The 26330-nt window shown below is 43.0% G+C and overlaps 1 protein-coding gene across 2 annotated transcripts in view; it reads right to left on the reverse strand.

Annotated features, from left to right (window-relative positions):
• Positions 1 to 966: 966 nt before the first annotated feature.
• The window catches only part of ELP4 (elongator acetyltransferase complex subunit 4), a 480195-nt gene continuing 454831 nt past the window's right edge, over positions 967 to 26330 (reverse strand). Inside the window, exon 10 of one of the 2 annotated variants that reach the window (XM_073604507.1) lies at positions 967 to 1212. In XM_073604507.1, the coding sequence (XP_073460608.1) occupies positions 1081 to 1212 (132 nt within the window). In that variant the 3' untranslated portion in view covers positions 967 to 1080. The remainder of the gene's footprint in view (positions 1213 to 26330) is intronic. The other variant, XM_073604508.1, reaches the window with a different exon arrangement.

The raw sequence follows: 26330 nt of genomic DNA on the forward strand, positions 1-26330 counted from the left end.
CTTCTGTTGAAGGGTCATGACTGCAAAAGGTCTGCCGACCGGCCCCCGGTCAGCGGCTGAGAGCGCTGACCGAAGTGTTCTAGCAGGGGGGTGCCCCCCTGTCAGGACACAATAGCACAGCAGGGGAGATTGTTAGTACAGCAACTCCTTCCTGAGCTGTCAGTTATTTTTTTGGGTTGAATGAAAAAAAATAGTGGTGTGTACTAAGCTTTAGACAATGTATGCAAAACAAAAGTTCCTAGATCTCAGCTAACATCACTTGGCTGCTAATGCAGGCACAATCACCCATGAATATTATCTCCTGTTGGAGATTTCTATGCCCTGATGAAAGGGTATTTTTAGCCCTTGAAACATATTAGTGCCTTTTGTTTCCTGTTCTTACTTGTGATACCAATAAAGAACTTTGGACTCTTGAGATCTTTTGGTGCTCTTTTCAGCTTCTCTTCATGGCTATGGTATTCAGGCAGCCATAGCTCCCCGATTACAATGGTGTTTCCAAGCAGTGACTACATCTGAGAGGATGCAGTCACTGTTCGGCAGATCATTTTCCAACCAGCTCAGTTGGTCTTTAAATTGAAGGTTGACAAGCTGGTGGGGTGCTTGCAGGGTCACCCACGGCTCAAATTTGGTCAGATTTAGTAGGAATCAGTCGAAATGTATGTCGTCTATGGCGTTCTTACCTCTTACTACATGTGTGCACTGCTAACAGTTCCTAAAACAATTTATTATGATTTTGAAAATTTTAGCCAGGCAGGAGCAACACGGCAGGTGATTCCATAAGAAAATATATATGAACTATGGCAGATGGTCATACTCTTACAGTACATTCTCCTACACTGTTTAATCTCAGTGTAGGGAAATCACCGAAAACAGGGTTAAAGGTAGAACTTTCCTTTAAGGAAAAAACTATATTAGCAACTTATAAGAACACATATAAATAAAAGATCAAACTGTTTATTTATAACAATAATATTTTACTGAATATTTCCAGCCTTTTACATATAAAAGAAGAGTAAGTAAATAATAATGATGATGTTAGTGCCTTTTGTGTCTGTGAACGTATCGGCTCTGTAGAAATCACTAGAAGTCCAGGTGCTTCTTGCCTACGGCTGCAGTGCCACATCCTGAGCTCAGCAGTTTGGCCGATCCTGCCACATCCTGTTTGCTTGAGCGGCTCACTGTGTCTGACAAGTCTGGAGGCAAATGCAGTCTCTGTGGACAGAATGGAAATGAAAAGAACAGAACACAACCATTATTAAATGTTTATTTCAGGGAGCGCGTACACACATTGTCTACCTTGTTAGTCATTCATGTAGTCATTTAGTTTTACATGCTGCAGAAGTATCTATCAATCGCTTCCAAATCATTTGACGGAAATAAAATTGCATGTATATTTCCAGGTTGGTGTCCGCTGACTCTTTAAATGCCAAGGACCTACCCTTTGTGCCACAGGCTTCAAAGGGTAAATAGAAGCTTCTGGCTGTTGCTTGTTTTAAAACTAAATGGAAGTCACAGAAATAAATTTTCACTCAGATAGACATTGTACTTCTAGTTTCCATTTTCATGGTTTCACATCTACTTATCTTTTAAAACAGTTGCACTAAATATGACTCTACAATTCAATGGGCATTAGAGTATGATCACGCTGTCCCGTGCCCTCTAACTGAACTGGTCTGACACGCCTCCTCTGTGTGACGGCGCTTATAATGAGCGGTGTAGCAGTTAGTCAGCTATGCCGGGGTAAGAGGGCAGAAAGTGCATTTCCCAAAATAAATAAATAATAAGGTATTTTAAGGCTTTTCCAAGTGAAAACAAATAGTGAGAATTAATATCACAAGTTGGCCTAGGATTACAAAAATAAGAAAAAATTATATGAGATTTTATTTAGGCTTTAAATGTTATGCCAAGCTTTTTTTGTACAAGGAAGAAGTGGTTTTGGTGACTGGAAAGCCACCCGGTAGCTACAAAGTTCAAGCAGGAGAACATTAACTGTTAAGGGTCTTCGAGAAGTAAAGTGGGAAAAGCTGTTCTTTAACAACTGGCAAACACTTGTAAGGTGAGATACACCTTTGGCGAATCCATGCCTGGTGGCGTAACATGTAAGGGATGGAGCCAGTGATGTAAGATGTCTTTCATAGTTACATAGTTACATAGTAGGTGAGGTTGAAAAAAGACACAAGTCCAACCTATGTGTGTGATTAATGTGCATTCCCTCCTAGACAGTGGGGTGGAAGGGAATGCTGGAAGTCTCTGTAAGCTGTATTGAGCAGTATCCAACACCTAAGAGGACAGTAACAAAGAGATATTGCTAATGAATAGCGATCCATCCATAAGCTGTCGCCTCTAATGTTGATGCCCCCTATGGTGGTCTGAGAAATATTACATGCAAGTTATCTGTGGTTCACCAGCCTCAGTGCACTTTCTATGTGAGTGTAATTTTATCTTCAGTTTTTTAAACAAATTAGTGTTTTTTAAGGAAAGCGCTATGGTGGTCTGTTTGTTTTATCTCTGAGTATTATCCTTGTATTTGTGGGAAACGTGCACATGGTTTGATTGGATCCGGAGGAGAGTTTGATTGTCTGCCACAACTGGTGAAATCTCTTGAAGGGACATGCACAGCTGACCTACTGTCCATAGGTAAAATAGGGAGTTGAGCTGCTAATGATGGTGGTGTGTGTAGCACATGGTGTGTTAACTTAAGAAGATATATATATCAATAATCTGAGGTTAATTACTGAAAGACACAATACGGGGACTCTTATTTTTCATATCACTTTCATTTATCGTTAGAGGACTTACTATACACTGTTGAATATAGTGAAGTGCTGAATCATTTTGGTTTGTTCATGACATACATAAAAAGGAATGGAATTCAAACCTCTGTGGGTAGGCATCCACGCAATCTCATTCATGTTAATCACTTTCCCATGATAGGCTTTCTATGGGCAGGATGTGGAAAGCACAGTTAAAATTAAGCATTTTAAAACAAGGATGCTGGATCCTTTCCTGCAAGCCTGGCCCATGTAAAGTTGTCCTGATCATCATAAAGCGCTTGCTGACTTTTGCCAACCACCAGTGGATAAAACCATTCCAGCCTATTGGGCCATATCTGCAAAAGGTTCTGGTGAACACGTAAAGAGCCATACAAGGCACTACACTGGAGGACAAAGGACAAGTAGGGAGACAGTAAAGGTTCTCATTTAGCTAGATCATGCTATAGTTAGTAGCCTTCACATTCAAGTGGACTTGCTCTCTAAATCAGGGCCATCATAAAGCGCTTGCTGACTTTGGCCAACCACCAGTGGATAGTACCATTCCAGCCTATTGGGTCATATCTGCAAATGGTTCTGGTGAACATGTAAAGACCCATACAAGACACTACACTGGAGGACAAAGGACAAGTAGGGAGAGTGTAAAGGTTCTCATTTAGCTAGATCATGTTATAGTTAGTAGCCTTCACATTCAAGTGGACTTGCTCTATAATCAGGGCCGTTTGAAGGAATTTGGGGGCCCCAAGCAAAATGGACATGAAGGCCCCCCCCAACCCCCCCGCATGCACGCACGCAAAACCTACAGAAATCACAGCCTAGCGATACAGGTTAAGTTCACCAACACTTTATATAAATAAAGGTTTACAGTGCAAATACTGCTGTTGCATATAATGTGCATAAGATTTGAACATTTTCAACAATTTAACATTTGCTAAAAAACACCACTGTACCATAAAATCAAATATACATTAAAAAAGTGCACAATAACTAAATCCAACATACTTAAAACACACGCGCACGCACACATTAACATTTTTCAGTTTTCACAAACAAGTGCAAATTATCTAAAACTGCTGTTTGTGAGCCTTGTTTTCTGAGTCCTGTACCGCGCAAACTGCAGGAGGAAGGAAGAGGAGCTCGGCCACGCTACAGGCTGCAGATTATAGGAAGCAGCGGCCATCGGCACGGCTGGGGCCCCAGGCCAGCTCGGGGCCCCAAGCAATTGCTTGTTTTGCCTGTCCTGTCGCGACGGGCCTGTCTATAATGTTGGAAACATTTCACCAATCATACAAATGGCTTCCTCTTCTCAATTCAGAAATACACACCAGAAATAATAGCCACATCACCAAGAAGAAAGACTGTATTAGAGCTCATGGGGAAATCATATGCAAACTCTCCTAACCACCAAAAAGAAAAGCTTTGGGGTAAATGGAAATTTTTGTCATGGTGGATCTGTAAGTGAATGTCTCACCACTGGGCTTAAAGCATCACAGTGTCTTTGCCAGGTTTGGAAGCACAATCTTTCATGTGTCAGCAAACACAGGCATAACTGCCAAATACTGAAAGTTTTCTGAAAGCAAGAAACCATTAGTGTGGACAGAAGCAAGAAGAGTAGATAGCAAATTAAAGTGAAGGCTGATATTGTGATTTAAGTTATTGAGAAGCATATTACCTCTTCCCTGGATACAGTGCAAATACCTCAGCCAATCTCCAGACTCAAATACTGCCAAATAATGAGGAAGAGGATGTTGTCAAGCTGTGTAAGCTTCAACATCCTCAGCAATATCCTCCCTCTGTTATCAATGAGTAATGTCAAAACACTAAGGCTACACAGGCGTTGAAGTTGCAAGGGAGTGTGCGAAAAGTAAGTATAAGTGGGTTGGGTTCTAGTAACAACAATATTGGCTCAGGGTTACACTGCGCTTTTCTATGCATACCATGGACCATTCCATTTACAAAAATTGAGCTGCGGTGTGTAGAAATGAGGGAGATCCCAAAATGGTGTTTCCTCCTCTGATTAGAACACCAATCTTCAATATAGGTTCTTTCTGGAACCAACTCACAATTTCTTGTAAATATAGAATTAAAAAAGGCTTAAAAAAAAGAAGAAATATAGGAGTATGGGTATGCCAAAAATATAAATAGTTTACCGACATCAAAGAGCTAAAAATGTAAAAAAAAACACTGAAAGGTGTTCTGTTCACAGGCATAATCAACTGGTGCCTAGCAACATTAAGATACAAATAAATATTCGATTCAGATTGTACCCAAAAATGTGTTGACCATACAGTGGATATAAAAAGTCTACACACCGCTGTTAAAATGTCAGTTTTCTGTGATGTAAACAAATGAGACAAAGATAAATCTTTTAAGAACTTTTTCCACCTTTAATGTGACCTATAAACTGTACAACTAAATTGAAAAACAAACTGAAATCTTTTAGGGGGGAAGTAAAAATAAAACAATAAAATAATGTGGTTGCATAAGTGTGCACACCCTCTTATAACTGGGGATGTAGCTGTGTTCAGAATTAAGCAATCACATTCAAACTCATGTTAAATAGGAGTCAGTACACACCTGCCATCATTTAAAGTGCCTCTGATTGACCCCAAATAAAGTTCAGCTGTTCTAGTAGGTCTTTTCTGACATTTTCTTACCCACGTCCTACACCAAAAGTCATGGTCCGTAGAGAGCTTCCAAGCATCAGAGGGATCTCATGGTTAAAAGGTAACAGTCAGGAGAAGGGTTTCCAAGGCATTAGATTTTAATGCCAAGGCATTAATTCTAATTTCCAAGGCATTAGATATACCATGGAACACAGTGAAGACAATCATCATCAAGTGGAGAAAATATGGCACAACAGTGACATTACCAAGAACTGGACGTCCATCCAAAATTGATGAAAAGATTGGAAGAAAACTGGTCAGGGAGGCTGCTAAGAGGCCTACAGCAACATTAAAGGAGCTGCAGGAATATCTGGCAAGTACTGGCTGTGTGGTAGATGTGACAACAATCTTACGTATTTTGCCCACAGTGAAGCATGGTGGTGGCAGCATCATGCTTTGGGGCTGTTTTTCTTCAGCTGGAACAGGGGCCTTAGTCAAGGTAGAGGAAATTATGAACAGTTCCAAATACCAGTCAATATTGGCACAAAACCTTCAGTCATCTGCTAGAAAGCTGAACATGAAGAGGAACTTTATCTTTCAGCATGACAACAATCCAAAGCATACATCCAAATCAACAAAGGAATGGCTTCACCAGAAGAAGATTAAAGATTTGGAATGGCCCAGCCAAAGCCCAGGCCTGAATCTGATTGAAAATCTTTGGGGTGATCTCAAGAGGGATGTGCACAGGAGATGCCCTCGCAATCTGACAGTTTTGGAGTGTTTTTGCAAAGAAGAATGGGCAAATATTGCCAAGTGAAGATGTGCCATGCTGATAGACTCAGACCCAAAAAGACTGAGTGCTGTAATAAAATCAAAAGGTGCTTCAACAAAGTATTAGTGTAAGGGTGTGCACACTTTTTTTTTTTTTTTTTTTAATCAGAAATAAAGTTTATTGAGCATAATAGTCAGTACATCTTACAGGTGATGATTAACAATACATAGCATTTACTGAAGTCAAAGACACCGACCTTTACATTGATAATTTTGACATGTCATTACAAGCCAGTAACGGGGTGCACATCTTAATTGAGTTGCTATAGAGTTTTTGATCATACGTAAAGATGAGTGGCATTGTGCCACCGCACAAGATAGTATTATAGATTGCTAGTCTGTACATGTAGAGGCTTCATTTATCCATCTGTCCCATATTTTATGGTATTTGGCAGGACATCCGCGATGGGAATACAAAACCTTTTTATGGGGTAGGGTGATGTTCACCGCCCTCTTCCACTGCTGCACTGTTGGGGGGTTGGGCCGAAGCCACATTTGGGCAATCTGCAATCTGGCTATGAAGAGGGTCTCCTGCATGAATATTGATAAGTATTTCTCCTCCTCCGATACTGTGAGCAGGCCAAGTAGGCATTGGCGAGGGCACAGCGTCAGAGGAGAGCCCATTTGATCATGGAGAAATTTGACTATTTGCAGCCAGTAGTTTTGGACGATTGGACAAGACCACATTAGGTGATAGAAGGTGCTTGAGGTGTCACCGCAACGGGGGCAGGCCGAAGCGGCGCCCGGCTTGTACTTGAGGATGCGTGCAGGGGTGAGATAAGATCTGTGGAGAATGTATAGGTGGGTGAGGCGATCTGATAGTTTTGGGGATACTTTTGTGCTAATCCCTAGTATGTCCCCCCACTGGTCATCATCCAAGGTCCCGACGTCAGCCTCCCATTGAACCCTTAGGTTTTGAGTATGGTTGGTGGCAGCGGGTAACAGAAGGATATTATATAGAGTGGAGATCATCTTTTTCGGGTCATCGCCTAAGAGAAGGTCTGTGACAGTCACCACTTCTAAGGCGGGGATGCTATTGTTAAATTGGGATTGAAGGGCATGACGAATCTGGAGATATCTGAAAAACATGTGATTGGGAAGGGCGAATTCATCTTTTAGAGCCTGGAAGGATCTGACCCCCCCTCCCGCTACGACCTGGTAGAGGTATATAACTTTAAAGATGATCCATAGCTTATAGTCAGGGATGTTCAGTAGTTCAGGGAGCTGAGGATTATCCCATAGTGGGGTATGAGCGTGGATAGGAGGGGCTCCTATGATAGTAAGTGTGCGATGCCAGATTCTACTATGATGCTGTAGCAGCCGGTTACCTCCCATAGGGCCAGAATTGCCCCTATGTTTGCAGAAAAATATCTGGAAGGGGTGTGCCACCACGTCAGAGGCATGTGTGCATACCAGGGTGGTGTAGCGGAGTCTGTCATGCCTATTGAGATAGTAAAGATGGGACAGCTGTGAAACTAAGTAGTAGAGTGCGAGGTCGGGGGTGGCGGTGTCCCCCAGGTGGGTAGGGCATTTAAGGGTCTGCCATGACAGCTTATGTCTGGATGTGCCCCATATAAACGTATTGAGTATAGACTCGAGGGACCTAAAGATGTGAGCTGGGACATATAGTGGGGCATGCCAGAATAGGTATAGCAGCTTGGGAAGAAGAATCATCTTCACCAAGCTGTTACGACCCATCACCCCCAGCGGGAGTCTGGACCAAACTTGTGTTTTGCCTTTCAGATACGCGAACATTGGTTCGATGTTCAGGAGTATGTAGTCAGTTAAGGAGCGCGAACATTGAATGCCTAGGTATTTGAGCTGGCTAGTCCTTATCAGTGGGAGGGACACCTGGGTGTGCGTTGGAACAGAGACATCAATGGGGAGTATTTGGGACTTAGACCAATTTATTTGTAGCCCCGAGAAGGTCCCATGTTGCTGGATAAGCTGTAGAGCCGAGGCCAGCGAGGGGCCGGCATCCGACAAGTAAAGTAGCATGTCATCAGCATATAAGCTGAGCACCTCAGTCAGCTGCCCCCGGCGGAGGCCCCTGATGCCCGGGTGTGCTCTAATAGCTATGGCCAATGGCTCGACCGCTAAGGCATACAACATGGGAGATATTGGGCAACCCTGACGTGTTCCCCTGGACAGTGAGAATGGGGTGGATAATTTGCCGTTAACCTGGATCCTAGCAGTAGGATCCTGATAGAGAAGTTGGAGCCACCTGATGAACCTGGGGCCAAAGCCGAACCTGTGAAGGCACTCCCACAAGTAGCTCCACTCCACAGAATCGAACGCCTTGGCGGCGTCCAAGCTGACCACCACTCTGGACCCAGTCTCATCATGCGTAGCTTGTAAATTTGTAAATAGCCTTCTTAAGTTAAACGCTGTATTTTTATTGGGCATAAAGCCTGTTTGGTCGGGGTGGATAAGGCTGAGGATGACCTTATTGAGTCTCATGGCGAGAATTTTGGCGAGAATTTTCACATCCAATTGGAGGAGAGAGATCGGGCGGTAGGACTCGGGCTGGAGGGGGTCCTTGCCTGGTTTGGGAATGAGGACAATCAGTGCCTCACTCATGGTGCGTGGGAGTGTTCCGGACGTATGTATGTGTGTGTATAGAGCCTCTAGTCTGGGGATGAGGACCTCTTGGAATTGGAAATAGAACTCCAGGGGGAGGCCATCCGAGCCCGGGGCCTTGGACGAAGGGAGATTCGCCATCGCCTCTTTAATGCATTCTTCAGTTATAGGGGCCTCCAAAACTTCCACCTGGGTGTCTGAGAGGGAGGGGAAATCTACACTATCTAAAAGAAGGTGTAGTTCGTCTGTGGATTGATTAGCCCTAGAGGTGTAGAGATCTGCATAGAATCTTCTGAATTTGTGGGCTACTTGTTCAGGGTCCGTGAGCATGGTACCATCATGTGAGCAGAGCCGGACCACCACCGGGGGCGTGTGGTCCAGGTGAGCCATGTAGGCCAAGAGTTTCCCAGCCCGCTCACCATGCTCAAAGATCCTTTGTTTTCTAAAGAAGATTCCTTTCTTTGCTTTCTCGAAGTGTAAGCTATCCGTAAGTCTAGATTGCAAACGTAGTTGGGCAGAGTTGGAGGGTGTAGGGTTTGACAGGAAAGCCTGTTCGAGGGAGCCCAAGTGCTCCTCAGCCTGTAGCAGAATGTTGTTTGAGGAGGCCTTGTGCCTGTTGATGTGTGTGGATAGGATCAGGCGGGCATGGGCCTTGAAGGCCTCCCACACCACTCCGGGCGAGGCCGACCCCTGGTTGATCTGGAAATAAAAAGACCACTCACGCTGTATGATCTCAACGTCATTGAGGATTGTTAGCCAAAATGAATTCAGCCTCCAGAGGCGGGATGGCGCAGAGGACGGTAGCCTCAGAGTGATCCAATAGGGGGAGTGGTCTGAGAGTACTCTCAAGCCAAACCCCGCTGCTAGGAGATTTGGAATGAGAGTGGGGGTGAGCAAAATTATGTCCAATCGAGACATTGCGTTTTGTGCGGGCGTGAAACAGGAGTATGCCGGTGTGTTGGGATATTTAAGTCTCCAGCTGTCGGATAGGGCAAATTCCGAAAGGAATCTGCCGAACCTTGTGAGAGTCGGCCTGCTCTGTGGTGTGCCTGATGGGTGGAGCCTGTCGAGTGTGGGGTCAATCACTATATTGAAATCCCCCATCCAGATCGCTGGTGTCGTGGGATGCTCAGACATGAAAGCCAGTCCCTCTCTGAGGGCAGTGAATTGAAAGGGTGGGGGTATATAGAAAGCTAGCAAGAGGAATTCAAGCCCCCCCACTGTTACATGTAGGAATAGGAATCTCCCCTGTTGGTCCGACTTTAAATTATGCAGTTGAAAATTAACCGTTTTGGCTATGAGGACAGCTATGCCTCTGGAGTTGTTAGTAAATGGAGCTTGATATATCCAGCCTACCCATGGCTTTTTGAGAGCCATTTGAAGCTGCCCTGTTATGTGGGTCTCCACTAATACATATATATCCGCACGCATGCGCTTGAGATGAGACAGCACAGCAAGGCGTTTGGACTTATCGCATAGCCCCCTCACATTCCATGTCACTATTTTTAAGGAGGCCATCAGTTATGTGAGTGGAATGTGATGGCTGATCGGACCAGCAGGAGAAGACCCCCCACCCCATCCAACAAAATCAGCCCCGTGTAGGGCACCTCTTTAAAACAATAAACAGTTGCAATCGCACCAGTCCCATCGGGGTGATTCCACGGGACGGCCGAACACACACCCAGGGTGGGTCCCGCCAATCTGCGGAAAACCCCGCATGTGAGTAGGACCATGGATACAGACATACACAGATCAGCTATGAGTTTTGTGGCATGTAATGTAAGACATTGCTCATATGAAAGAGAATCGATACCTTTAACTAGCAAAATAACAAGAACAAAAACAAAAACTGTGCCAACTCTGGACCAGCGTGGCTTATCAAACTTATGACAACCCTCCACATCCGTGGGGGCTGTTGCTGGCCAGGGAATCATTACTTGATGCAGTTGCAGGGTAGCACCCCAATCAGGTAGTGATCCAAGCAGGATGCTTAGATGCATGGTTGTGATTAGGGTAGAAGCCACCCCGCAATCCGCTGAGGGCGAACAAGAGTTATCTGAAGAACATGGCGATGCTAAACAAATCAGCATCCAAACGTCTGAGGGGGGTGCTTCAAAGTACTGGAGCCCGGCTGGGCATATGTTTCAGCAAAAAGGGGGGGCTAAAAATGATATAGCGGGGTGACTGAGCTGAATGGCTTTAAACCGGATACATGGGGTGGATGAAAAAAGGTATGTAGTCAAGTGGCATAGGCAACCACCGGGCTGGAGGGGAGTACGGGCTTGATGTGGGGGAGGGGGTGACTCACTGTTTGCGTGGTATATGGCTCCGGGATAGAGGAATCCTGCATGCCGCGGGGTAAAGGAGCAGCGGTTCGGTGATCAGCTCAAGGTGTCATCAGCGGTCGCGGCTTAGCCCTCCAGCCAGGAGATTACCGCCGAGGGATCCTCGAAGAAGTGAGCCTTTCCGTCCCGGATCACGCGGAGGCGCGCTGGAAACAGCATGGCGTAGACCAGGTGGCGGTCGCGCAGCTGGCGTTTGGCCTCTGAGAACTGTGCCCTCTTCTTCTGCACCTCGGCGGAGAAGTCGGGATAGACCGCCACATGTGCGTCTCCAAACGGGATATTACCCTTTTCCCGGGTAAGGCGCAGGATAGTGTCCCTGTCGCGAAAGTTTAATAATTTCGCTATGAAGGTTCTCGGGGGGGCTCCAGGAGCAGGTGGCCGCGCCGCCAGCCGGTGCGCGCGCTCCACAACGAAGGTGGAAGAGAAGGCCTCTCTGCCGAAGTTAGTTACCAGGAGATTCTCCAGGAATGTGGGGGGGTTTGAGCCCTCCGCTTTTTCTGGAAGTCCCACAAAACGGAGATTGCAACGGCGCAGTCTGTTCTCCATCTCGTCCTGTTTACTGAGTACTGTGTTTAGCTGGTATTGCAATCTCTCCACACTGATCTGCAGTGGCGGGATTTCATCCTCTGTCTGGCCGATCCTGCGCTCCGTCTCAGACACTCTCTCCCTGAGCTTGTGGATATCTTGTCGGATAAGCGAGATATCCACCTTAACCTCTTCTATCTTGGAGGTGAGGGTTGTTTGGCAGACCGAAACCGCCTCCAGGATCCGAGCGGTATCACCGGATGTCTGGGCCTCTTCCCCCGAATTCGACGGGACGCCATCTTCAGTCGCCGGCTCCCGCTCCTCATGGCGGTATTTGTCAAGCTTCCCGAGAGTCCCGGTGTTGCGTTTAGGAGGCGACATGGTCACGGGAGACTGCCGAGTGGTTTGTGGTACCTGGTGCCAAGTTTTAGGAGTGTTTTAGCCCCGCAGAATGGGTTTTCAGGATACTTGTAGCCGGAGCTCTCACACCGCACACCTCACTCCATGAAGCTTCAGGCCACGCCCCAAGGGTGTGCACACTTAAGCAACCATATTATTTTAGTTTTTTATTTTTACTTCCCTCTACCTAAAAGATTTCAGTTTGTTGTTCAACTGAGTTGTACTGTTTATAGGTCACATTAAAGGTGGAAAAAGTTCTGAAATAATTTATCTTTGTCTCATTTTTTTACATAACAGAAACCTGACATTTTAACAGGGGTGTGTAGACTTTTTATAGCCACTGTATATATATTTAGATCTATGGACATGAATTATAGTTTTGGTTTAGAGAAGCCTGGTATCATTGTGTATCTTCACCATAGATTCGTTTATGCCTGCAAACTCCCTTTAACCACCTGCTGACCAGCTGCCGTACTTCTACAGCAGCAGGTTGGCTTTCCTACGTGAACCGATGTACCTGTACGTCGGTCCGTGCATGTAAGATTGCGGCCCCAAACCCACGCTCGCTGTGCCCTGAGGAAGCGTGCCCGCTTGTCCGGCGGACTCGATGTCCGCTGGCCGCCTGCGATCTCTGTATACAGAGGCAGAACGGGGATCTGCCATTGTAAACAAGGTGGATCCCCGTTCTGACAGGGGACATCTCAGAGATCTGTTGTTCCCAGTGATAGGTAACAACTATCTTTGTCATGTCCCAGGCAGCCCACGCCCCCTACAGTTAGAACAAGCTGAGGGAACACATTTAACCCCTTGATCGCCCCATAGTAATAACTCCTCCCTGCCAGTGTCATTTATACATTGATCAGTGCATTTTTATAGCATTGATTAATGTAATAATGTCACTGGTCCCCAAAAAGTGTCATTTGGGGTCAAATTCGTCCATTGCAATGTCGCAGTCCCGCTAAAAATTGCAGATCTCCACTGTTACCAGTAAAAACAATTAAAAAAAAGTCCCTAAATCTATCTCATAGTTTGAAGTCGTGATAACTTTTGCGCAAACCAATCAATATACGCCTATTGCGATTTTTTTTTTTTACCAAAAATATGGAGAATACTTATTGGCCTAAACTGATGAAAAAATTTGTTTTTTTTATATTTTTTTGGATATGTATTATAGCAGAAAGTAAAAAGAATTTTTTTTTTTCAAAATTGACACTTTTTTTGTTTATAGCCCTAAGAATAAAAACCCGAAGAGGTGATCAAATATCACCAAAAGAAAGCTCTACTTGTGTGAAAAAAAAGGACATAAATTTTGTTTGGGTGCAGTGTCGCACAATCCTGCAATTGTCAGTTGAAAATGATGCATTGGCGTATCGCAAAAAATGTCTGGGTCATTAAGAGGGTAAATCCTTACGGTCCTTAAGTGGTTAATGTTTTGATATATTTTTAGTTGTTTGATACCAGTACATTTTTTGACCATTTTCAATGCTGTGGTTTGCAGTCAGCAGGGGCCCACAGAGTTCTCTCTGCTTATTGGAGCTTAGAAAGCTTTGTGATTGGAGGAGAGATGTTCATGTGACTGGGATCTCCCCATTTATTTTTTCCATCGGAACTTTAATTCGATTCTGTTGAATTCTGTTCAAAAAGCTGGTGGGTCACAGAGCACATTTTTACAGCACATTGCTGTTCTTTGTAATGTGAGTTTATCTACTTTACAGCGGTGGCAGCTAAACAACCATACCACTGCTTTTTAAATGAGCCCCTAAGTACTAAAGCAGTAAAGTGACGGAGCTTCTTTAAACTGAACAACAAACAATAACTACTACCTAAAAGTAGTTTGGATTTGCTGCTCTTGTTTTGCTTTCCATTTATCTGAAATATTCCTTAATCTGGGCTATTTAATAATCTGCCTCTCTTATAATAACCCAGCTCCCTTCTTATAATTGAATTAGAGTAGTAAATTCATTTTTTGATTACCTCCTGCTGGGAAACAGTAAAATAGAAAGGTTTGCTGTACTTTTACCTCTCGTATTTCTCACTCGTGTTCGAGTGCAGTGCAGCGGAAAATGTGTTTTGTGCAGGAAAGAAAAAAAAAATGGTAAAAATATAGCAAATGTGTGGCATGCCCCGGGCTTAAAAATGCCTTGTTCAGATATGACAGCTGAGACCACAGCAGGAGAATAGCAGGGAGAGAGAATGGAGCGCTGGGGATGGAAGGGTGAAATCCTCCCTGCAAAGGTGACACAGAAATGATTTCAGTACACTACAACCCAACTGCACAGGATATGAAATCAGGGACGGCTCCCTGCATTGTATAACAGAGAAGGCCTGTAATTAAGAGGAAACATGTAACCCATATATTATGTTAAATTACATTCCTATACTGTAAATGTCTAATAGTAAACATAACATAATATAATGTTGTGTCCACTTCCAAATGTGCTGGACATGTTGTTAAAGGATAAGTTCACCTTTTTTAAAAAAAAATAAATGCACATTTTTTTGCAGGTAAAAAAAATAGCAATTTCATTTTTTTTTTTTTTTTTTTTTTTTTTTTTAGGAGCCTGGAAAGCATTGCACCCACGATCAGCAGATTGCAGGTGCTATGCAGGGCTCCTGCAGACTGTCAGTTTAAGCTGTCTGTTCATACCTCACACAGCCAGGCAGTTACACACTGACAGGAAGAATCAATGAACTACCATAGCGCTCAGCAGCATCCTGGTAGTTAATTGAGAACTACCCGCCATCAACCGCAAAGGCTGCTGGTAATTGTAGTTCATTCATTCACAGAACACTTTTCAAATAGTGACAGCAAGTGCGGGGGGAAGATCCCCAGCCCACTGTCACAACAAGGGGGAGAGAGGGGGAGTGGGTGGAACATGTAACATGTTCCCAAAGGTGAACTTATCCTTTAAAGCTGAACTCCAGGCAAAAAAAAAAAAAATGCACAAATGAAATACATATAGGGGAGCTGTTTTAACACCTGCAAAAGAAGTTTTACTTCTGATGCCACGCATTTTCAAGTAACACTAATGCCACGTACACACGAGTGGAATGTCCAACAGAAAGAATCCGATGGGAGCTTTTCATCGTATATTCCGACCGTGTGTATGCCCCATCGGACTTTTTCAGTCGAAAATTCAGACAGACTTAGATAGAGAACATGTTCTATATTTTTCCGACAGAACAAATTACTATTGGAAAAAAACGCTCGTCTGTATGCAAGTACAAGATGGAAGCTATTGGCTACTGGCTACTGAACTTCCGTTTTCTAGTCCCGTCGTACGTGTTGTACGTCACCTCGTTCTGGATGGTTGGAATTTGGTGATCGTGCGTATGCAAGACCGTTTGAGCGGAATTCAGTCGGAAAAACCTTCAGAGTTTATTCCGTCAGCAAAACTGGTCATGTGTACAGGGCATTACAGGTCCTGTCTCTCCTTTGGCCTGTGACTGGGCAGTGAAAGGAGAAGCATCAGACCGATGAGCACATCTCTGTCACTCTGCCTTTTCCTGCTATCAGCATGTTACTTGTTGGCACATGAGTACTGCAGTACAGCTAACTGGGCTTTTATATCTGCCTGGGGTTCAGCTATAACATATACTAAATCTAAGGCTAGCCATATTTGATGTTAAGCCAATTTTCCCATCTAGGCAGTGAGCCTACTTTGCATGTGTGTTACAAACCTTATTCATTTAAATTGATGGCTCATCAGTAAAATAAAAGAGTACAATATGCAGGGCCGGATTAAGAACATCATGGGCCTGGTGCTGAGGATTTTGGTGGGGCTTTTTATAAAAAAATAAAATAAAAATGCAAACAATTTTTTGTTATAACAAATTAAATTAAATAAAGAGAGGGAGAATGAGGGAGAGAGAAAGACAGAAAGGGGATGAGAGAGGGGTGAGGGGGGGGATGAGAGAGAGAGATAGAGAGAGAGAGAATGCGCATGAGTATGTGTGGGAGTGACAGCAATGCAGCCTAGCCAAGGCAAGTGACCGAAGACACAGAACCCGGAAAAAAGACTGGAGGGTAGAACAGTGGGCACCATGTACAGGAGAGAAGTTATGAGAGTGGGTAGTATGCACAGGAGAGGAATGTGGAGGGTATGAAAGTGGGCACTATGTACAGGAGAGAAGTGTATGACAGTGGGGACTATGTACAGGAGAGGAGTGTGGAGGGTATGACAGTGAGCAATACGGAGGGTATGACAGTGGGCACTATGTACAGATGAGGAGGATTAAGGAATCTGGGAAGGAAAAATGGTTTGTGGAAGGATGTTTAGGGACTGCTTAGTGGTTAAGCGTGGATTGAAATTAAGCCAATTAAGCAGAGACCAGCTATAGTCGATCTATGTATGGGTTAGCTGGTTGTACACAAGTCAATCTATTAATCGACTTGAGTACAACCAGGCTGTCAGGCTGTTCCCAAAACAATCAGTGCTGCCAGCTATAGTTAGCAAAACTGATCATTGTATTCTGTGGGTAGGAAAGGCTCCCCACTGGCAGAACACAACAACACTATGGGAGTGATTCCCTCATCCACAGGTCAGCAGGTGAGAGGGTGTGTGGGGACAGACTGGGGGGAGATGTCTGTCAGCAGGGGAGTGTGAGGTGGTCATGGAGGGATATCAATCAGTGGATGGGGGGAGTAACTGGGAGCGATATCTTTTGGAGTAGGGTCTGTCATCTGCAGGTTGGGAAATGGTCACCTGTGATTTAAGTTGAAGAGAGATGGCTAACATGGGAAGTTGCTGGGGAGGGCCTGGTTGGTGATTAGTGTGAAATGGATGAAGTTTTGGAAAGTTTCTTTCACATTTGGGGTAATATTTACTGCCCTCTGAAAAGTGATCTGTGGTGGATTGCTTTTCAGAGGAGTGATATAGCAGCAGCTGACAGGCGTTCATGAGGTGCTACTGCTGCCTCCTTGTTTCTTTTTACATTGTTGAATGGTAGTTTTACATTGTAGGCCTATTGAAGGAGCAGTGGCTCCGAGCGCGTAGCCTTCTCTTAACCTCCCTGCAAGCCCTCCTCCCTGGACGATCCCTCCACTAGATACCGAACCCGGAAGCGGACGGACGACATGTGATGTCACGCACACTCTACGCCGGCCCCTAGTCTCTTCCTGATGGCCACAGAAGAAGCTCCTGGCTGGTAATCCACCTTCTGCAGCCCAGCATCCCTGCAGCGTCACCACCACAGGATCAGAGGGAACACCGAGGACCACATACTCATACAGATGAGCCTTTTATATGTTTTTATCCTGTAAGTGTGTTTTTACCTGGTGTCATTAAACATCATTTGTTAATACTACACTCAGGTGGCGTTTCCTTCTCTACCCCTCTCAGTTTTACATTGTTGGACTATGCTGCTACTGTGAGCGAGTTTGGCTTGCAGTTGCAGAGTGACCCCATTGAAATTAATAGGCGAGTTTGACAGGCGGTGCTGCTTGTCAAACTCTGCAGGCTGAGGTAAAGATGCTGCAGCTAAAGAAATTACAAAAAAAAAGTTGCAGCTGTGAAGTAAAGCATCACAGCTACGGCATTCGTACAGCCCTATCCAAATGTATTTTTAAGATTTGGGTCAGGGACGTGCGGTAAGGTCAGTGGCTGGTGAGGCACTGACTAGTATTAGAGCCAGATACACACAGGTTACAAAAGCCATGATTGTTAGAGCAATAATTCAAGCACTAGACCTCCTCTGTAACTCTAAACATGTAACCTGTAAAAATTTTTACAGTGTCGCCTATGGAGATTTTTAAGTACTGAAGTTTGGCGCCATTCCACAAGTGTGCAATTGTAAAGCTTGACATGTTAGGTATCTATTTACTCTGCGTAACACCATCTTTCATAGCATACAAAAAAAAAAAAATCGGGCTAACGTTAGTGTGGTTTTTTTTTTTTTCATGAAACAGTTTCTTCCCACAAAAAAACACAGTTGAAAAATTGCTGCGCAAATACCGTGTAACACAAAAAGTTGCAATGACCACCATTTTATTCCCCAGGGTCTCTGCTAAAACAATATATATATATATATATATATATATATAATGTTTGGGGGTTCTGAGTAATTTTCTAGCAAAAGATGATGATTTTTACATGTAGGAGAGAAGTGTCAAAATTAACCTGGGTGGCAAGGGCTTAATAACCATAAGTAAGTAATATACAAATAATTATTATCTATTGTTTTTAAGGTAATTTACTATATTTTCAAAAACTGTACTCAAGCAGGTGGCTTAATGGACAAATTACTGAAGTTATAACTTCCAACCAGGATTTCACAGTAAATAGATAAATAATAAATTAATAAATTATGTTATAATATATAGCATAATAATATATGATTTAGCTTGATTAAAACAGTACCTTTTCAGCAGCAGAAGATTCTCATTTTCCCTCTTAACTGTGTGAGAAAAACATGGGATTATGGGTAAACCTTATACCCATAAATCTATATTTTTTCCTTCTAATTAAGAGGGCTGGGCTGGAAGGGAGCATGTGTCTTTTAGACACATGCCCCCTTCTATGACACTGCAGTGAGAGGACAGCCTCCACTGCAGCATTTTTATTGGACAGTTGGGGCCAATAGTACTTTACCATTGGTCCAAAGCTCCAAGCTGTCCAAGTGAGAGTGCCTCTGACAAGAAGTGAGAGGTACTGTGAGCTCATCCTCTGAGTCTGTTGCAAACAGAGTGTGCCAGCTTTTATTTAAACTGGCTGCTCCTTTTGACAGGCTGCGCAAGGAGCCCTGTATCTCCGGAACCATAGGTCCCAGGACCACCACATTTTGACCAGTGGTGGGGTAGGTCTTTGGCTACCTACCCCCACTCCCCCCCCAAATTTGGTGTCTCTGTGAACCCAGGTCGCCGAGCTACTACTCTCAAAGTCTTTTTATTTATTTTTTGGGCAAACGGGCCTATCTTAAGGTAAGGGACCTGGAGCTGCAGCTCCAACAGCCCCTATGTTAATCTGTGTGAAAATATATGTGGGGCGAACGCCACTTTGTCAACTCAAAATTCACTATAGTTTTCACTCTTCTCACTCTCAGTCTGTCTGCATAATGTGAACAACTCCCTTGATTCATCTTATTCACTAGAGATTCTTCCTTGCATAGTTATCAGGTGTCCAGTCTTTGCAAGACAGTTGCAGTATTTTTTCAATTGTGTAAAAAAAATGCAAAGTGTTCTGTATGATGGATGTAATTCTCGGTATCTGTTCTTATTCCATACAGATGGATGCTGCACAGTAGCACTTCACTTGTCCTGTATGCTGGGTGTAATTCTAAGTATTTGTTCTTATTCTCGATGTATGGATAGATGCTGCACAGTAACTCTTCTCTTGTTCTATATGATGTATGTAATTCTCAGTATCTGTACTTATTTTGTATGTAAGGATGCTGCATAGAACCAGTAATAATTTGGCAGTCATCTTGCTTAGCTCTTAAAGTATCTCAATTATTCCAATCTTCTTTGTAGCATGTATATGGGGAAAACATCTCATTACAAACTATGACTCACAAATGTTCCTCCAAATCATTTTAGGATGTATGCAACTATTCTTATTATGATTAATTAACTCTCAAACCACGTCCATTTCACTACACCCACTTCTGTTAAACTGTGCTCACTTATCACCCTATAATCTACCCTTCTAGGCTGATGTCTCTGTACATTGGCTGGTTTAGAAGATTTTAAAAAAATCTTGTAGAACCTAAATAATGGCTCTCTGGGAGTACATCAAGCCAATGATTAAACTGTAATGCTAATCAGTTAAAAGGGATGCTACACCCAGGGGTGCCTTGGCAAAATACATAAAAATTGCTCAAAAACTGTATACAAGCCAGCGGATGGATCAAGTCTGCCTTTTAGCTACACAAAATCAAAGGTTTTCATTGTGCACCATTACAGCCTTCTAGCCGCCAGCATCCCAACAACCAATTATATCATCGGTTGGTAAGGAGGTCATCGGGGGTCTGCACAGCACCCTATTTTGCACCTCTCTATCACTGGGATCACATTAGCTGAGTGAAGTAGAGAAATGGACAGGAAAGAGAAATGTTGGAATACTAATCAGTATCAGTGTGCAAAGGTGTATTTACTTTGGAAAAATAAATTACCTCTAATGCTGGGTGTCCTATGTGTGTGGATATTGCTGCATTATGTAAAACTATTAGTTCATTTTTTTTTACATTTCAGAATGGGGTGCCTCAAATATATGGAACAAGTTTTATAAAAAAATAATAATCATCATCGAAAATACCAACAAATGTAGACTGAAGTACATTACCAATGGTACAGCTGTATTATCTATATGTTTTTTTTGGAAGTTAACTATCATGTAGTCATTATCCATGGTAATAGCGCCCTATACCAGTGATGGCAAACCTTGGCACCCCAGATGTTTTGGAACTACATTTCTCATGATGCTCATGCACTCTGCAGTGTAGTTGAGCATTATGGGAAATGTAGTTTTAAAACATCTGGGGTGCCAAGGATCGCCATCACTGCCCGATACGGTACATGTGATGTAAAGCTTCTAATCTCTACTGAACAGATTTTCGATACCTGTGTTCAGGCAAGTAGCCAATATCTTTGTATCTACTGTAGGTAAAGCAGAGAGATGGGACAAAAGTTAGACTTGGTCTTGTTCAATTGCCCCACCAGGAGCAGGTAACTCCCCTCTGGGCCTGCAATAGAGGGGTCCATGATAAAAAGAATGTTCTTCTTAAACCTTATAAGGACCTCCTCTGTTTGGTGAAAGGGTTAGACATAAATACCATTGGGTAGGAGGAATGAAAGTTCTTGGGACAAGAGGTCTAAAAATGTGTTTCTTGTAAACGTGTAGTAACCTAAAGTGGCAGAAAGCCTTCGCTTTCTTGTGCAGAGAGTTTGGGTCTTATACATTGAGTTATAATATATTTATATCTTGGCACAGTTTTGAGGGCAGGCTATACTGGACTGATGCCTTTGATTGGAAAGGGGTCAAGCCATCCTTGGCAGAAGTGGTAAAGATAGGGAACAGAGAAGATGCAGAGTGGGGAAGAGAGAGAAGGATTAGGGGAATAGAAGACAGAGTAAATGTGTACAACAAATACATGGAACCAAACATATCAATGAGAAGGATACCTCAGAGCAATGGCCCCATGGGGTTGGCACTGTGAGTGATGTAGTAGAGCTGGCAGGGGGTTGGGTAAAACAAATCCATGGAAATTAGTCAATTTCCGCAGTCAGAAAAAAAGATCTTTGGAGAGACACCAGGATCCCCACACAGAAGGGAACCACTGGTGAACTCCAAAAGCCCCAATCCCCAAGCAGGGGGTTGGGGAGTGGTTTGTGTGCAAATAATAGCCAGCATACCCAGGCAACCAGATCTCATAATATAAAGGCAATGGTCTTGGGAGCAAATTAAGACCTAAGGGGGTCACGTTCCCCATGAGCATAATCATTAGTGGGGTCATCCTAAAGGCTTTTAATGATCAAAGCCATGTAACATAGAAATAAAGAGGATTGCATATACTGTATAGGCCTTAAAGTAAACCAGTGGACAGGCTATGGACATGTATGTATTTGCATATTCTTAGCAAACAGTAAATCAACTTTTTTTAAAATCAGATACAGATTTTTTTAAAACAGATACATTTTTAGGCACATCTTCTATGAGAACCACATATTACATAAAGGATAAGAAAGACAAACATTTAATAAGAGTAATAAAACAGTTGCCCTGCGAGAACCATAAGAGGCAGTAAAATAACTATAAAACAAGTCCTCTTTGACATCTTTACCTGTAAGCACTGTGGAGTACTTATTTCTGAAAGTTCACAGCAGCAGCACTAAAAACCTTCTGTCAGCAGTTAAGCTCATCCTGTTTCCCCCTCCTTGAGCTCCTGCTTTTCTTTTACATTAGAGATTAGTAGACAGTTGTTAGGTCACTGCTGAGAGGGGGGAGCAGGGGGAACTGCTGACATGTAAATACTTCAACTACCATAACCCGCCGACAGATTTACTTTTACAATTTACAATTCTACACTAAATCCCTGTCTCTGTAAATGCACATCATGTCCCTAGTATACCCAAGTTATATTTATCTGCCTTTGATACGTTGACCACCCCCTCCTCAAAAAAAACTCCATGCCTTTGGTCTCCATGACTGTACTCTTCGCTGGTTTTCTACCTACTTATTTAACCACACCTTTAGCGTTACCTACAATTCTACTTCCTCCTCTCATCTTCCTTTCTCTGTTGGGGTCCCCCAAGGTTCTGTTCTTGGACCTCTGCTATTTGCAATCTACACCTCCTCCCTGGGTCAGCTAATAGCCTCCCATGGCTTCCAATACCATCTCTACGCTGACGGCACTCAAATCTATTCCTCAACCCTCACCTTCAGTTTCCTCACGTATCACTATTTTACTATCAGATATATCAGTCTGGATGTCGCACCACTTCCTCAAACTTAATCTATCCAAAACCGAACTTATCATTTTTCTTCCCCCACGTGCCACTTCCCCTGATCTCTCTGTCAAAATTGACTATCAGCCCATTCCCACATGCCAAGGTCCTAGGAGTAGTCCTGGACTCTGAACTCTCCTTTAAGCTGCACGTCCAATTGCTGTCCAAATCTTGCCGCCTCAACCTCTGCAACATCTCCAAAATACGCCCCTTTCTAACCAATGACACAACAAAGCTCTTAATTCACTCCCTGGTTATCTCTCGCCTTGATTACTGCAACTCCCTCCTCATTGGCCTACCTCTGCATACTCTATTCCCCCTTCAGCCCATCATGAATGCTGCTGCCAGACTCATCCACCTTACCAACCGCTCCGTCTCTGCTACTTCTCTCTGTCAATCTCTCCACTGACTTCCGCTCACCCAAAGAATTAAATTCAAAATACTAACAACTACCTACAAAGCAATCCACAACTCTGCCCTCAGCTACATCACTGACTTAGTCTCAAAATACCAACCTAATTGTTCTCTTCGTTCTTTCCTCAGAATGTACCAAACTGTTGATTTGGCCACTCCTAATGTTGCTGCTATTCCTCGGATGGATTTGTTTTGTTTTTAAGAAACCTTACAATTTCCTGTTTCACTTGCATGGACAGCTCCTTTGAACGCATGATGTAGGTTCAGAGCAATAGATTGCAAATGCAAATACCACACTTAGAATCAACTCCAGACCTTTTACCTGCTTAATTGATGAAGAAATAACAAAGGAGTAGCCCACATCTGGCCATGAAACAGCTTTTGATTCAATTGTCCTATTACTTTTGGTCCCTTGAAAAAAAGGGGGGGGGGTGGCTATTCTTAAGAGCTGCAATTCCTAAACTCTTCCTCCAATTAGGAAGTACATACCCTCAAATTAAACCTGAGAGTGTGCACATTCAGCCCATATCCATTATATAACTAAAGTTTGAATATGTTTTGGTAAATACCTGAAAATCTAAAATTGTGCACATGTCCAAATATATTTGGACCTAACTGTATATACACACATATACACACACTAAATAGGTTCAAAGTATAAAATTAATGAATACAGTCTCCTCTAAGCAGTTCTATATGAACAAATGGGCATACGATATCAATAAGACTTTGGAAGTGGAGAATTGGTATAAGCTGGCACAATATGCATCTAAAAAGCCAACATCTCCCTAATCGAAGCAAACTATAAAGTATTTCTAAGATGGTACATGGTGCCAGCGAGAGTGGCATCTCATGTCCCAGGGGCCTCCCCGCTGTGCTTTAGAGGCTATGGACTGGAGGTCACGATGTTCCACACCTGGTGGACCTGCCCAAAAGTAAGGAGATTTTGGACCCGTACCTATAATTTTATCTAATCACTTACCCAGGTGAACCTTACCAAATCACCATTACAGGCACTGCTGGGGCATCCGGTGGAGGGGACTCCAGGACATAAAAGACGGCTTATAACATTTATCTTTCTGGTGGCTAGAATTGCCAGGACATGGACATCCCCTATGATCCAGTTCAGTCTAGTAAAGTCTAAATTGTTCTGGATCATGGTCAATGAATGCCTTTCGGTGGTATTAAATGATAGGATTGCCCTTTTTTATAAAACCTGGGACCCATGGATTAAATATCACTCTGATGCCGCATAGGTCACTTCCACTACTGCTCTTCTTGACAGGATAGAGTGCACTTCTGTCTTTGATTTGTTCTCCTACTCTCCCATTTTTTCATAGTGTGCCACTTTTGCATTTAGGGAAATATGCCTTATGTGCAAGTGCACAGCATTTACGAGTGCACGGCTGCATACTGTCATTCCCTTGTATGGGCACTTGTATGTGGCACCTGTGGGATCTCCGGCAGCGAAAAAATGCCGGAAATTTTACACAAGAAAAAATTTCAGCATGTAAACGTCCATGTGCATGGGGCCTTAATCCTGCTCAGGAAATCTTGACTTATAATTAAGGACACTGTGTATGTGGTAATAGTCTTATTGCTGCTGTTGAGGATAGTGCTGGAGTTTCGTTCACTCTTTAGACGCTACAAAAGAATATGGGGGTCCACTTTAGGTGAAAAAAAAATTTTTTTTACATTTTAAAAAAAATAACACTTGAGAATAAATATTAGTAACCAACCTTTCAAATTACACTTCAGGTATGGATTATAAAGAGTCAGGATCAGTTTATCAGTCAGGATCAACTGGGTAAAAAAGATACACAGGTAAACTAAATATTTAAAAAAAAAAACAACTTAAAACTAGTGGACATAAAACTTCCTTCCTTGGTAGAGTCATTTTCCATCCTTTTGAGCAAGCATTAAAATTGAAAAACGAGGTCACAAGTTGGCCCCTTCCCATTACCATAACAGAGTATTTCCAAAACCATAAACAGTTTTTCATGGCGGTGAATAAAAACAGATTTTGCTGGGAAACTGTTCCTGAATCTAATAATTATCCTCTTCATCCTCTTAATTCAGTCTCAGTGTTTTGCCAAGGAGTGGGATGGGAGCCAGTAAGAGTCGTCAGTGGGATTATTCTTCCAGGAGTCTCACCCCAGGAGGCTGGGCAGCCGGCAATTACCAAAAAAGCGGTCCTTTTGATTTAAAGGAAAAGTTTCAGAAATGGACTAAAACGCTGAATAATGCCCGTGATTAGTAATTTGTTGCTGTAGATCAGGGGGTTCCCCCTCGACCAGAAGTGTTTGTTGAAAAAATAATAAAAACGACACCTGTGGGGAGTTTTAGTATTTCATTTTTTTTTTTTCTTGGGCCTCAATAGGCGTTGTATAAAAAACTATTACAGGGGGCTAGGAGGACCCGGGCAAGGCGCTGTAATCACCTTCAGAAAATTTATCTGTATATTCCATTGTGATAAAGCACTGAATAAAATCTTTTCAGGCTGCAGCCTTTATATGATGCCCTGGATTTTTAAATGAAAATAAGGGTCAAATTCTCTCATTTTCCTTACAATGGAGTGAAAAGAACAACTGGCCGGGCTTGATGGCCGCACCAGAAGGTGATTTGATAAAAGAAGAACTACCACTGAATGCTGGATTCAGATCAATGCTTTATTGTGAGCACGCTCTGAGACAAACGAGCACTGGCTACGATTTAAGCTGTGTAATTAAATTTCACACAATATGAAGCAGCAAATGACATGTAAATTATGAATGGCCGATCCTTACTTTCTATGACACTGTTAAGTAAAGGGAGATGTAAGTGAATCATTAGATTATACCGGACCTCACGGACTTTGAAAAAGCTTGTCTTCTTGAGCCGTACACAGTCAAGCTTTTTTGGCAGAAGTGATGTACTCTGAGACTATATCAAACAGGGTCGGAACAATGGCTGACCAGCCTGTGATTGTGTTTGTCCACCTAGGTATAAAATAGACATTATCGCAATATTGTATCACACACCGAGATGCTTGGTTTTCACCTAAGTGTGACATGACATGATATACTCGGCTCTCATTGTTCGAGAAATCAACTGAGCGAGTTACAAAAAAAAAAAAGAGCTTTGCTTATGAGGAATGTTTAACTCATTCAGCAAAACAACAAAGCTTCCAACAAGGCTACAAGTTCAGAAGCGCTAATTAAAAAAAAAGAAAAAAATTTGCATAGACAAAATCGGCAATTGTACCAAATTCCAAAAAAAAAAAAAAATAAAAGTAAAAAACTTAGCCACATTTTTATACTTTTCTTTTTTAGAGTACATCTTTGTTTGGTACAGAAGTTAAAACTTAAATTAGACCTAAACTTTATTCACCATTTACAATTTTTTTTGTTTTCATAAAATACTGTTTTTGACTTTGTCT

This window comes from Aquarana catesbeiana, linkage group LG11 (assembly GCF_042186555.1).
Source record: "Aquarana catesbeiana isolate 2022-GZ linkage group LG11, ASM4218655v1, whole genome shotgun sequence".
NCBI classification, from domain to species: Eukaryota; Metazoa; Chordata; class Amphibia; order Anura; family Ranidae; genus Aquarana; species Aquarana catesbeiana.